This window comes from Trachurus japonicus, chromosome 15 (genome assembly GCF_045865225.1).
Source record: "Trachurus japonicus isolate A0001 chromosome 15, Traja_1.0".
Taxonomy (NCBI): Eukaryota; Metazoa; Chordata; class Actinopteri; order Carangiformes; family Carangidae; genus Trachurus; species Trachurus japonicus.
The window spans coordinates 19,455,616-19,468,046 of record NC_140921.1 but is presented as its reverse complement, the minus strand read 5'-3'; the positions used below and the strand labels follow the sequence as shown (position 1 = coordinate 19,468,046).

At 37.8% G+C, this 12,431-nt stretch overlaps 1 protein-coding gene across 1 annotated transcript in view; it reads left to right on the top strand.

Annotated features, from left to right (window-relative positions):
• eys (EGF-like photoreceptor maintenance factor) overlaps positions 1-12,431 on the top strand; it is a 158,693-nt gene that overhangs the window by 140,132 nt on the left and 6,130 nt on the right. The window contains exons 44-46 of the mRNA XM_085800277.1: positions 5,603-5,775; positions 10,556-10,738; positions 11,869-12,035. Of these exons, the coding sequence (XP_085656403.1) occupies positions 5,603-5,775; positions 10,556-10,738; positions 11,869-12,035 (523 nt within the window). The remainder of the gene's footprint in view (positions 1-5,602; positions 5,776-10,555; positions 10,739-11,868; positions 12,036-12,431) is intronic.

The following is a 12,431-nucleotide window of genomic DNA, read 5'->3' as shown; positions in this document are numbered from 1 at the left end:
CATACATACACACACACACACACAGAGCAAAACTCAAACAGACAGAATTCCCTCCTGCTAATTGGCTGCAGTAGAGATAGTGTCATGTTTGTTTTGCTATGGTCCAGCTTCGATGACGCACAAATTCCACTTAACAGTAAAATCTCTCGTTGTTCTAAACAAAGAAAGAGAAACCAATTTTTATCTTAATCAGAGCCCCAGCTATTCTTGTTTCAAAGTACCAATAAAATAACTCAAGGTCCAAGATACAATTATTTTAATTCACCAAGAGAAACAAACATATCATCCTGTGTGCAATTGCAATCCCTAAAGAATATTTCCTGAGAACTCGCTCATTATAGAGTTTATTACATTTGTGTCTTTGAAATTTGGAGGACAAGTGCATTCAAAACAACTGTGTGAGGGTATTTTTTGTCCATACTGGTTATTTTTATACACATAGACATTTTCTTCTTTAAAAATTAGTTTGTATGCAACCTTGACATGCTTAAAAATAACTAGGTAATAATTTCACAATTTCTGATGTGAATTGGGGACAAGTTACGCATAACTGAACACCCTACATGAACTAGAAATGCTTCTGCATTCGATTTTTCTGTTGCAAATGGCCAGATTGACTCCAGATGAAGAATTAAAAAATACATCTTAAAGAAAAAAGGTCCATCACTTTGGTTTCCAGACACGTTATTTTAATGTCTTTAGGCAGCAGTGAGTAAAAATAATAGTAAAGTGAAAGTAACCATGCTTTTCTTTTCTTCAAGGACAGTTTTCAAGGATGAGGTTTTTGTTTTTGTCAAAATCAACAGTGCGTTAATCAGTCTCTGAATGCTTTAAATCATTTTCTCCACCTGCCTGTGGCACTTTGCCCCGAGCCCACTGGTTCCCACTAAACAAATGTAGTTTAATTTTTCAAGAGGGCTCAGGAATTGCACTGTGGTTTTTAGCAAATTTTATCAAATGGAACTAAATAATGCATTTTAGTGACTATTTTCAGCAGCATATTAATACTTAGTGCTTTACAGGGAACACTACAGGCCATTTTTATGAACAATAAAAAGAGGTGTCATTCTATGTGCAATGATGTGGCACATTGATGTGTTTGTACTGTAGTAGGATTTGGACAGTGGAGGTCTGTGACAAAGAGGAATATGATATATGAGTCTTATAAACAGGCACTATTTAGGATCAATTTGGTTTTGGTTCATGGGATTTGCTGATATTAAAAACACTATAGAATCAGCCTTAGCCTTTAAGCAGATAAACTCCACTTTGTTGTAAATTTAATCTGGATTTATAAGGTTTAAAGCAGGAGTATGTGTGTGCATGTGTTCCAAGAGATGTGACTGACTACAGCCTTGAGAATAATACAATGGGTTTCTTATTTGACGTTGTGAATGAGAGACAATTTCATTAAACTCTATATTTGTAATTTTAAGTCTGTATCTGTAACGTCTTTTGTCTCCTAATTTATTAGCAGCCAAAAAATAATTATTTGCTGTTCTCAGTGTAACACAGGCCAACACCTTGTATTTATTGTAAAAGGTGCAAGATTCCACAGAGTTAATTATACACAATCAGAAGAATGCAGTACAACTATCTGTCAACATCAAATATCTCTTTGCAATGTACTGTAAGTGCCAAAGAATTATTATTATGTGATCGTGAGAAAACAAAACATAGCAGTAATTACACTTTTCACAACCCTCTGTGGTGGTTTATGTCAAAGACTGAAGGTAACTGATTTGTGTGTCTAAGTGTTTGTGTGTGGTGGGCTCACATCATCATCAGCAGGTGGTTTTAGTGGAGAACATTATGATCTCCTGTTAAAGGAATCTGTTCTGCTCTGTGAGATGTCGTGCAGTCAAGACAGAAAAAAAATCACATTATTTCCCTGGTCGTATTCATCCAGCTCAGCCAGTCTTCAACATGCTCGCAATTTATTACTTAATGACAGTTTCCTTCCGTTTTTTGTATATTTTTGTCTCTCACCCCTTTGTTATGTCAGTGAAAGCTGTTATTTTGTTGTTGTTGTTGTTGTTGTTTCCTTTTGTCCTTTTAAACCCTGTTGCAGTTTTAGTTTCAACAAAAATACAGCTCAACACTTTGCCAGATTTTTTTTTCCTCTGCAAATGCTACTTCTGGTTTATTCAAGTAGGTAGAACTTCACATCATTGGGCTCGATGAGGGTTTGCTATTTACAGCCTGTGTGTTGGTGAAAGAGACAGCCAGTGAGACTGTTACATCACAGCATGCAGACTGACTAGTGGATGAGTTTTGTGCATATAGCAAAGAAATAGTTTGGAAAATCTCGCCGATCAAAGAGGCTTATTCATGTCTGAGGCAGATAAATTCTATCATCCATTGAAACTTGGATAAGTTCAATCACTGATAACAGCTTTATTACTCAGACATAAGAAGGTATGTTAAGTATCAGGAGTTAATAAATCTTGAACTAATAGTGGCACTTTTGCAAAGTCACATTTGAGCTTGCGAGTATAAGTATTTGAGTGTGTGAGAAAAGCTTTCACAGTTTTCTGTAGAGCGCACTGTGTTCTAGGTTGGACCATAGAAAAATTGTCTGATCCCTTGAGAAAAGTTCCCTCATGCTTTATGCCCCGTCTCTATAAGGATTTTTTTTTTCAAGTATCATCTAAAGTATTCTTTTCTATGGCAGTATGTTTCAAAAGACTCTGTGATGGAGACTTAACAGACATCACCCTTCTTTATTGCCAAAGAAATGTTTGCAAGGGTGCCTGGAGGAGGTCAGGGAAATATCGAACGGGCATTTGCTCAAACAGGAGCTTGGGTACGTCAGGTGAATGCCATGTGTAAATTCCATTTCATCCACTTGCTCGTATTAAAATTCAAATAAGAAATAATTGAGTGGAGAGCAAGTCATCATTCAAATGATTTCCCCTCCCACCAACTAAGAACTATAGTGTCTGTAGTATAACAGTGTCCAATTGGCTGTTTACACTACTGGAAAGCAAATGGTGTTTCAGTACTAAAGCAGTACTTCTCTATAAATAATATCTGCTAAACCCAGCGGTCCTTTTTTATTTTAACAAAGGATGAAGTGGACTAAATTCTTTCATCCGGAGAACTGAGGACTGCCATGGCAGCAGAGCCTCATCAGTGCCTTACTGCTCAAGTGTATTTGCATACCAACAAGCACTTGAAAAGAAGTGTTCTGTAAATAACTTACAAGGGATGAAATTTGAGAAATGCATGTGGCCACATAGCTTATTGTAGTGGCTGACAGGGATATCATAAGCTAACCGGTCAATTATTCATTGTTTTATCTGGTACTCATTAGATTAAAAATGTAGTCCCCCTTAATAATTTATGCAGCGTGTGCTGTGGCGCTGCAGCCTTTGAATGGCGTGAGATATGGCAAGGACCAACTTTATGCGTTTGTGATTAACATATTCAAATTAGTCTGCAAACATTACTACAATTTAGTAATCAAAGTGATTGCCTCCAGCAAATTAAAATAACCTTTTGTCACCCTACACATCAGGTTTTTGATTAGGCCAATTAAAACTCAAGTGTTTTCAATCGTGGTCCTTCCACTTGTCTATCTACACTTTACCTTTTCGGAGTCAGAAATATCCACTGTGATATGGTAGTGAGTTATCTTCAAGAGATTGATAAAGTATCTTTACTGGATTGTCATCTTTTATATTACTAAGTTGTGCATTAGTGTGTTCACTTTATTTGAAGTCCGGTATATAAACAGATAAACATAGTACTGTGGCTTGTGGATCAATAGATATACTACAGTAAAACAGCTGTAATAATGTGATAATAATAGTCAATAAATATTGTAGATTAAACCTCTTTAAACCTTCATACAACTACTGTACATTAAAATGTGTTATAAACTGTTTGATTAAATATTCATACACAACTCACAAATACTACATACAGGGGATTTAACAATCCCTAACATCCTTTTAATGCCTCTGAGGATCAACACTATACAATGAGAATGCAAAGATATTTGTGTCCCTAGCCAACACAACAAACACACACATCAGGCAAAAACTTCAAACCCGACTGATTCTTGTCCAGACTGTTAATTACAATCTGCTCCCAACACATCTGGAGAGAACTGTTGTTTACCCAGTGAAGGTGGTGAATTGTTTCAAGGTCAATCTTGTTGCGTGGCTTTGTCGTGTTTTCCTTTGCATCATGAGCTGTTTGTTTTTGTGTGTGTGTGTCTGTGTTTGTGTATCTTCCTCCCGCTCTGCTGTACTTGAACTGAAATATTTTATGTAAAAAGACATGAATAAATAAATCCCTCCTCAACCAAACCACAACCACCACCGAATTGTTCTCACTGAGGCAGGTTTAAAATTGCACGGATTCAGTGTTAATAAGCATAGTCACATTTTATAGCATTCATTTATAGTCCAATTAGTCATCTGAAATATTTACAGCATGCATCCATCCGTTCATGTATACATTTTCTATACATGCGCTGGAATATGATGGCAAGGCCAAATAGTCAGTCTGTCACAACCAAAATACACAGACAGACACATTCACACATGCATTCACACCTACGAGCAATTTAGAGTGTCACCCTTATTCACCTAACCTGCTTGGGTTTTTTTCTCTCTTTTTTTTGAGCATCTGGAAGAAAATCCACGCCATGTGTGTCTGTGTGTGTCACCGACATTTAAACGCAAACACTAACTGACAATGCGAGGGGACAAATTAGCAGCACTCAAAGCTCTGAAACACAACCAGGAGGTGCTGCGCTAAATATTTGATTCTTCCTCTTGCAGGTTGTCAAACCTTATACTACAAACGACAATGGCAGCTCTGTTCAATGCGGGACAATTTCCATCTGTGACTGTTATCTTGAAAATAACGGCCACAATTGGGAGAGACGGGGTGCACGCTTGTGCCTTAAAACGTCTTGAAATTGACATTAGCAGCCTGTTAATAACCATACCCTAGAAATTTTTACTGCATTGTGCAGTATCTTTCGTAGCTACCTCCAATAAAGTCATATCTAACAATGCTCAACTATGGTGACAGAATGTAAATATTTCATTTCAAGAAGCCAGTTTTCCAAGGAGCAAGGAGGATACATCCTGCAGTGCTGCTGCTCAAAACACATTATTAATTTATAGATTTGAAACCCCAACGATGCTTCTATCAGATATTATACCTTTCAAAGTTGCGCACATCGTGGAGCATTTTATAAAATCCTTGTCTGGATATTACTTTGCATGCTAGATCACCCTCCTCTTCTTGCCAAGAGAGGAATCGCACGTAGGATATGAATCGAGGGAAGGAGACAGTCTTGTTTCCTGAGATGTTACTAATCATTTGCTTTCTGCTGTTATTTTTCCGGATGCGTGTGTTTACTTTCACAAAAAGACACGTGAAGTCATTTCCAAGATGGCAACATTTACTCTTAACATGTTTTCAAATCTTTCCAGGGGAGGTTATTTCATCCGTAAAGCTCTCTCCCAGTGTGATCAGCAGGCCGTGTGAGCTTGTAGAACACCTGCACATGTTGCTACAATGTCATGGTCCATTTTCACCTCTGGCCTAATGATGTCTCCCTCTATGTATACATGTTTAGTGATGCTGAGGACTGGTTCTGCGAGTGCCCCCCGCTCTACACAGGCCGGCTGTGCCAGTTCACTGCCTGTGAGCGCAACCCCTGTGGTCATGGAGCTACATGCATCCCAAAGTCGCCACTGGAGGCCGTGTGCCTCTGCCCCTACGGAAGACAAGGTCTTCTGTGTGATGAACGTGAGTGTTACAAAGAGCAGCCCCACTCAGAGCAACGCTGCGTACATTTAGCAGCTTTATTAAGGGGCTGATCTGCAAACAGTTGGTGAATGAGAGCCTTGAGCAGTTGGCAGAATGAGAGCCTGTTGTTAAGTAAAGGGATTAATGAAACTGAATTCTGCTGAAAAAGCAGAAATGTCTTCCTGCAGCCATAGTCCGATAATCAAAGCAAAACTCACATCTGCTTTGCTGAATATTCCAAAAGACTCTTTTTACTTCATAAGATCTTCACTCCAAATAGCTTTAATTTCACTAGTGTGATTCAAAGTAACTTTTATTGATGATGTTTTTCCTCTAAAAGTGCCAGGGTGCTGTGCTCTTGTGTGAATGTGTTCGTTTCGCACACTACCAGAGATGTTAATAAGCTAGCTTGCTGTCATGTCTGCCTGTCTGTGGTCACTTACTTTCCCTCTCATTATAGGCTGCTGTTTAACATAATAACCGGGCATACATTCACTTTCTATTTCTATCACATAACTCCACAGCTATAAAAAAAAAAAAAAGAGAGAGAGAGAGAGCGAGAGAGATTTGATCAAGGGACATAAAATGCTGACTGGCTAACCACAGCTATTAGCTAATGATAATATCTGAGCTGTTAGCATTTTGACCCTCAAGTTCAAATCAGTTCACAGGCTATTACTCATGCAGATATATAACAATGGGAACGAAATGGATCTATACATAATTATTGAAATTTTGGAATAAATTGAAATAAAAGTGTATTAATTAGCTCCACCTCAGCCCAAGCCATTAACCAGCAGTTAACTGGCTAAATGAGTTATTATTTTTTAGGTCTTTTTTTCTTCTTCTTTTTTTGCTACATTTGCATTAACAGCTGTTATTTTGCAGCCAAGAGGAACATTGTAAGTTCAGCATCAAAGTTCATTCCTCATCAACAGCTGTCTCCAGTGGAGAAAAGCAACCCTCTTGTTTGCCTTTCTTTCTATTATGCTACTTTATTTAGTCTGTTCCACACACTTTGTCACACCCGAGTCATTTTCCAATACCGAGTCACTGTTTTGTCTAGTCTGCCCTGAAGAAGTAGTGCTGCTCAGAGGAAATTTTATAACCTCTTGTCTTGTTAACGCAACCATGTCTGCAGCTCTAACAGGACTGGTTAGTCAACAGCTGTTTATGTTGACATGGAAGATGTATGAACAGTAACACTAAAAATAGTTCCTGTGATAGAAGACATGAACATCATATATTGGCCAATTCTTGACTGTTACTATGCTGTGATTTACATGCATCTGGGGGTCCAAACTGAAACATCTTACAAACTTGAGCTGGTTTCTTTGGATGTTTTCTTGAGTTGTTATTCTGCTACTAATAGCCTACTATGATTTGTGTTATCCAAATGTTTCTGACATGCAAAAGATAAATAGCTATAGTGAACGTGGTAAATATTTTGCCCTCCAAACATCACCATGTTGTGTCAGAGTAGTTAGCTTATGTAGGCTAAACTACCCCAGGAAGTTGCTCTTCCCATGTGTCCATGTGGGGAAGGATTTTCTCTTTTAGCCAAATCTTCTCACCATCAGCCCAGCCTACTTGCATGTGCCATGTTTCTCACATGACATCAACAACATTTTTTTTCCTAATTACCAACTAATTGACTTGTGAATTATGAATTAACTATGAATTACTTCCCCAGTAACCTATTTTACCTAGCCATACTTTCCTAGCTGCTGTTCCGACTTGAAGGTGCATATACACATTCATTTTTGAGATTGGAAACTAACTTTTTTCCAACACTCCATCAATGCAGCATGATAAAAAGTGATGATTTTCTATTTTTAAACATTTTATTTTCTAAATAGAAAATACCATATAAACGCAGCCCTCACTGACTGTGGTTCACAGAAACAAAGAGTTTTGCTTGACTGAACTGACTGTAGGAGCAGCAGGGTGCTTGGCATATAAGTGGCTCTGCCATGCCACAGTCCCTGTCAAAGTCTCAGCACCCACATACCAAACAGAGTAATCTAACCTTTCAGTGTCACACTCTGTATATGGCTGGCATTTGAATTTTAATCCTGATATCATCAGATTAGATCAGAGTCAAAAGTGATAACTCCTAAAGTCCCTCTGCCTCACAGGGCTCTTTTGTATTTGTTACTATATAACTTTTCTCATGTTTTATCCTTAGCAAAATACTGTCATTGAGAGTGTGGTAATTATCTCTTTTTTATTATTATTTTCTATCTGAGTGTAACCTCAACTTGAAACAGAGATGTTTTTGTTTCTTAATATAATACTTTCAGTTCTTTATTTCCATGTGGGCAAGGTTAGTTGGTCTGTGAACACTCAGGAAATAGAGGAAAGGGAAGACTAGGAAGTGGTATTGGTGCCTCAAGTCTTAAGCTCGTGAAACATTAATGGATATTTAAGAGAACTTCACTCAGAATTATTAATGGTCTACCTTTGTACACAACTTGCCCACACCTCCTGTTAAAGATTCATTTAAGAATTAATAGATTACTGAAAACAATATGCTGCATGTGAGGTGTACAGTAATGCTAGTGCAGTTCCATGACTTGCAAATGCGATTATCATTTTAATTTCAAATTAATGCTGTCAAGTCTGAGTGCACAAAGCAAGAAAAATAATGCTAACACTGCTTTAACAGTTGAATTGCAAAACACACAAACAGCCAAGTGTAGATGTGAAATTATGTAATGCAATCTGTTTTTAGCGCAATATATTTTCATAGATACATTTCATTTCATACAATCTCAAAGGAGTCGATGTTTGTGCTTAAACACTGAAACACTAGCATTACTCTGCATCAGCACATCTGTTTAGTATTGATCTAGTCAAATTTCTGTTAACCTTGCATTGTTTTGAGACTGAGAAGAATGTAATAGTTTACTGCATGCAGCACATCTAACTTAGGAGATGTGTTGTTTTCCAGCTGCTCTGTGCCCACTATGTACATGCACTGTATGTCAGAATGCATTTTACAACTGGGTGCCAAATGTCATTCTGTTTTTCTTCTGCCGCTCCCATTCTATTGCACCATATTACACAAATACCCAGGAAAGTGGAAAGACCATATTATTTCACTTCCTTGGAGAGGCAGCCCATGAGGCAGCTTTTTTGTTAATGTTTTGTAACCACTACCTTCGCCGGCACTGAGCCATATTTCAAAGTGTTGCACAAGGATGAGTTGGCCAACAGAAACTATTGAGTAAGAGCACACATGTATACCTGTAAAAATGGCTTTTATTATTATTTTCTCTGCTCATCTGAAAACAGTGCTCACATGTGTTCAATGAGGCGTTGGATAAGTAACAAACCCTACAGATATATTCTGTAATTCAGATCATGGAACAACATTTTGTCAGTATCTGTTGATTTCATGTAGATGGAGAATTTTGTATTTGAAATTTCACATGATCGACACATACAATGACTCCTCTCTCCTTCCCTGCCCCTCACTCGGTGACAAAACTGTAGGTTCCAATTATACCTCCTATAGCAACAACAAGCTGTCAAAATGAAGTGTAAAATGTGAACTACAATTCTCACAAAGAGCTATTTCTTGGATTTAAATAGATAGCACAGTTTGTGTTATTAGGTTCATTCATTATGTAATATGACAAGTGTTAATAGGAATTCAAAATAAGTGTATGAATAAATCAGTTTTCAAAAGAAATTCTGATAAAATTATGTAATTACAAGATCAAATATTATGCAGAGTAAAACAGTTACCAACAGTTGCTTCATATCACACAAAGTTAATAGAATTTTGTATTAATCCTCGCTCATCCAAAATTAGCTAATATCAGTTTAGATCAGTAAATAGCTCATCCATAAACATAATTCGAGTTATTTAATTTTATTATGATGGTTTATACATCCTTATCTCATCTGCACCTGCAGGAGAAGTGCACACACTCATACACACACTCATACACACACACCTCAGTTGCTATAACAGAACAGAAAGATCATCATGTCTATGATTAATTCAACCACACCACAGCTTTAAAAAATAAAGATGCCTCCGTAAGACTGTGGCCCATCCAATGAAACAACAGGCAAATAAAGCTCTACCCGACTCAAAATGATAAAAGAAGCTTTTCCAACTTTATTAATAATTTAGCAGCCAAACTGAGCTGAGGGCAGTCGCAGAGGGGAGTTCTGAACCCCTCTTAGCCATCGCCAGGGGCTGCAGAAGAATATGCAAGGTGTTTGCAGTGAAGAAGAGCAGTTATGTGTCTAAATCCTCACTGGTTTGTAAAAAGAAAACACACACACACACACAAAGATATACACACATGGAGCAGCATGTAATTTTGAATGAGCGGGAGGGGGAAATTTACATTGAGTCCCTGGTGTAAAATCAAGTAGATGGGTACGCTGAGATGGAATACATGAGAGAGCATTATTGAATCAACCATGCGTTCTGAATAAGTAAACTTGAGATTGTAATTGAATCACTAGGATTATTGTGCTACCCTGGTGAACACCGGGTATGAAGCGATGCTTTCTTGCCAGAACCCTTCCTAAACAGCTACTAATGAAAATAGAAAAGGACTGAAGAGGTGATAGTATTTGAAAACAGGTCATCATCTAATAGCATTCAGAAAAGAAAACGTTTCACTAACCCCTGTTTTGTATTATGTAGCAATAGTGCCATCTTTTGGTAACCTGCGAGGGAGATGATGAATCAGCCCCCCTTAATTCACATTTTAGCACAAATGTGATCTTTTAAATGTGTCTTTTTTTTACGCAGCCATCAACATAACCCGTGCCAGATTCAGCGGAAGTGATGAGTTTGGTTACACCTCCTTCGTGGCTTATTCCTCCATCCCGAGCCTCAGTCTCTTCTACGAGTTCAAGCTGAAGTTCACGCTCGCCAGCAATTCATCCGCTGTGAAAGACAACCTGATCCTGTTCGCTGGGCATAAAGGACAAGGTGAGCTCAATCCAGACACACTGCACAGCAATTTAAAATAATTCTTTCGGTCAAATGAAAAGAGAAAAACAACTCTGAGATGGCTCCTTAGTTGAATTTGCGTTGTCAAACTTCATTAGGGATTTTAAAGGAAACGCAATTGCTGTTTTGAGAGGTTTCACCCGCTGTGTATGTTAATGCGCTATCTAATAGATTTCCTCTCTGTTCTGAGATCCTCTAATCAAGAAGATTCACTAAGGATTTTCTTCCTTGGCAGATTTTGAGACATTAATAATGAGTCCTTCCTGCCGTCCAGCAATTAGTTGACTTCCAGCTTAACTGTTATTGTTCATGACTTTCAAATAGAAGCATGTTGGCTTTGATAGAATAAAATAAACATGTGAGCCAAGCATCTCAAAAGTATTAGTGTTAATTGCCTTAAACAGACTTTGAGGCGTAGGTGCTCTGTGATGCTGTCAGCAGCCATCACGATAAATTAGGATCTCCTTCCTGTGGGGGTCAGGTTTGGTAGCAGGTAACCAACGTGTGTCATTGTTTCCAGCATCTTTCATCAATAGGAGGAGAAGGAGAGATTAAAAAAAAAAGAAAAAAGAAAAAGATGGAAGATCTTGTGGATCTCCCGCACTTGTTTTCTCTTGAGAATTCAATTCATCATGGTGGAGGCAAAAACAAAACAAGAGCAATATGAATAATGAAACACTTGTCAGGAGAGTGAGCAGCAGCGTTGGAAATGGTGCAAATTCAAAGACACAACATATGAACAGATAAAATATGAACACTTCACATGATAATTGGTTTAATGAAGTAGCTTCTTGTAGCACCCACCAACATGGAGTGGAGCAGAGTTCATTCTTTTGATGGTACTCATCTAGTTACATTAAATTAAACAAGTAGTGATGCAAAATATATAATAAAATACATGGTAATGTAAATTCCCTCCTTAAGTGTACAAATGTATTATTTATTATAAATGTTTGCCAAAGATGTAATGTTAAGTGGAAGCATGACTGTATTTGATTTTGGTATGTTTTTTATTCTGTTTATTTTCAAAGCCTTTTGTATTCTTTATTCTCTATTTATATTTCAAGACTGTTGTGGCAATGAAAAAGATATTTTTCCATGTTTTGCAGGGAACGATGGTGACGACTTTCTTGTTTTGGGGATACGAAATGGCCGAGTTATGCACAAATTCAACCTCGGATCAGGTGTAGCGACCATAGTCAGCGATCGACTGAACCCCCAGATCAACATTCACACTGTTACATTTGGAAGGTCCAAGAAAACAGGATGGCTGAAGGTGAGTGGATAATTGGAAAAGTGTTGTTTTTGAAAATCAAAAAGGTTATCATACATACTGTTCACATATACTGATAATTTATAGGAAAGCAACTAGTAAAGCACCAACCTGTGATGAGATGTTTCCTTACAATAGAGTAGATTCAACTTTGTCAATACATAGAGTGTATGCCACTGCAGATAAATTGTTTGTACAGTTTAGCATCTAACCAGCAGCAAAGGTGCATGCAGAGCTACTGTCTATAAAGATATAAATATATATATAATATGTTGGATCCACTGTTCTAAACAATATTCCCTCATTTGATCTCATCAAATGGCCCTGTGCCCCCTCTACCACACTGTTCCTGGTGTGGGTGGTGTAGGCTGCTAAATAGTGCTACAGTGAGGTGAGTGT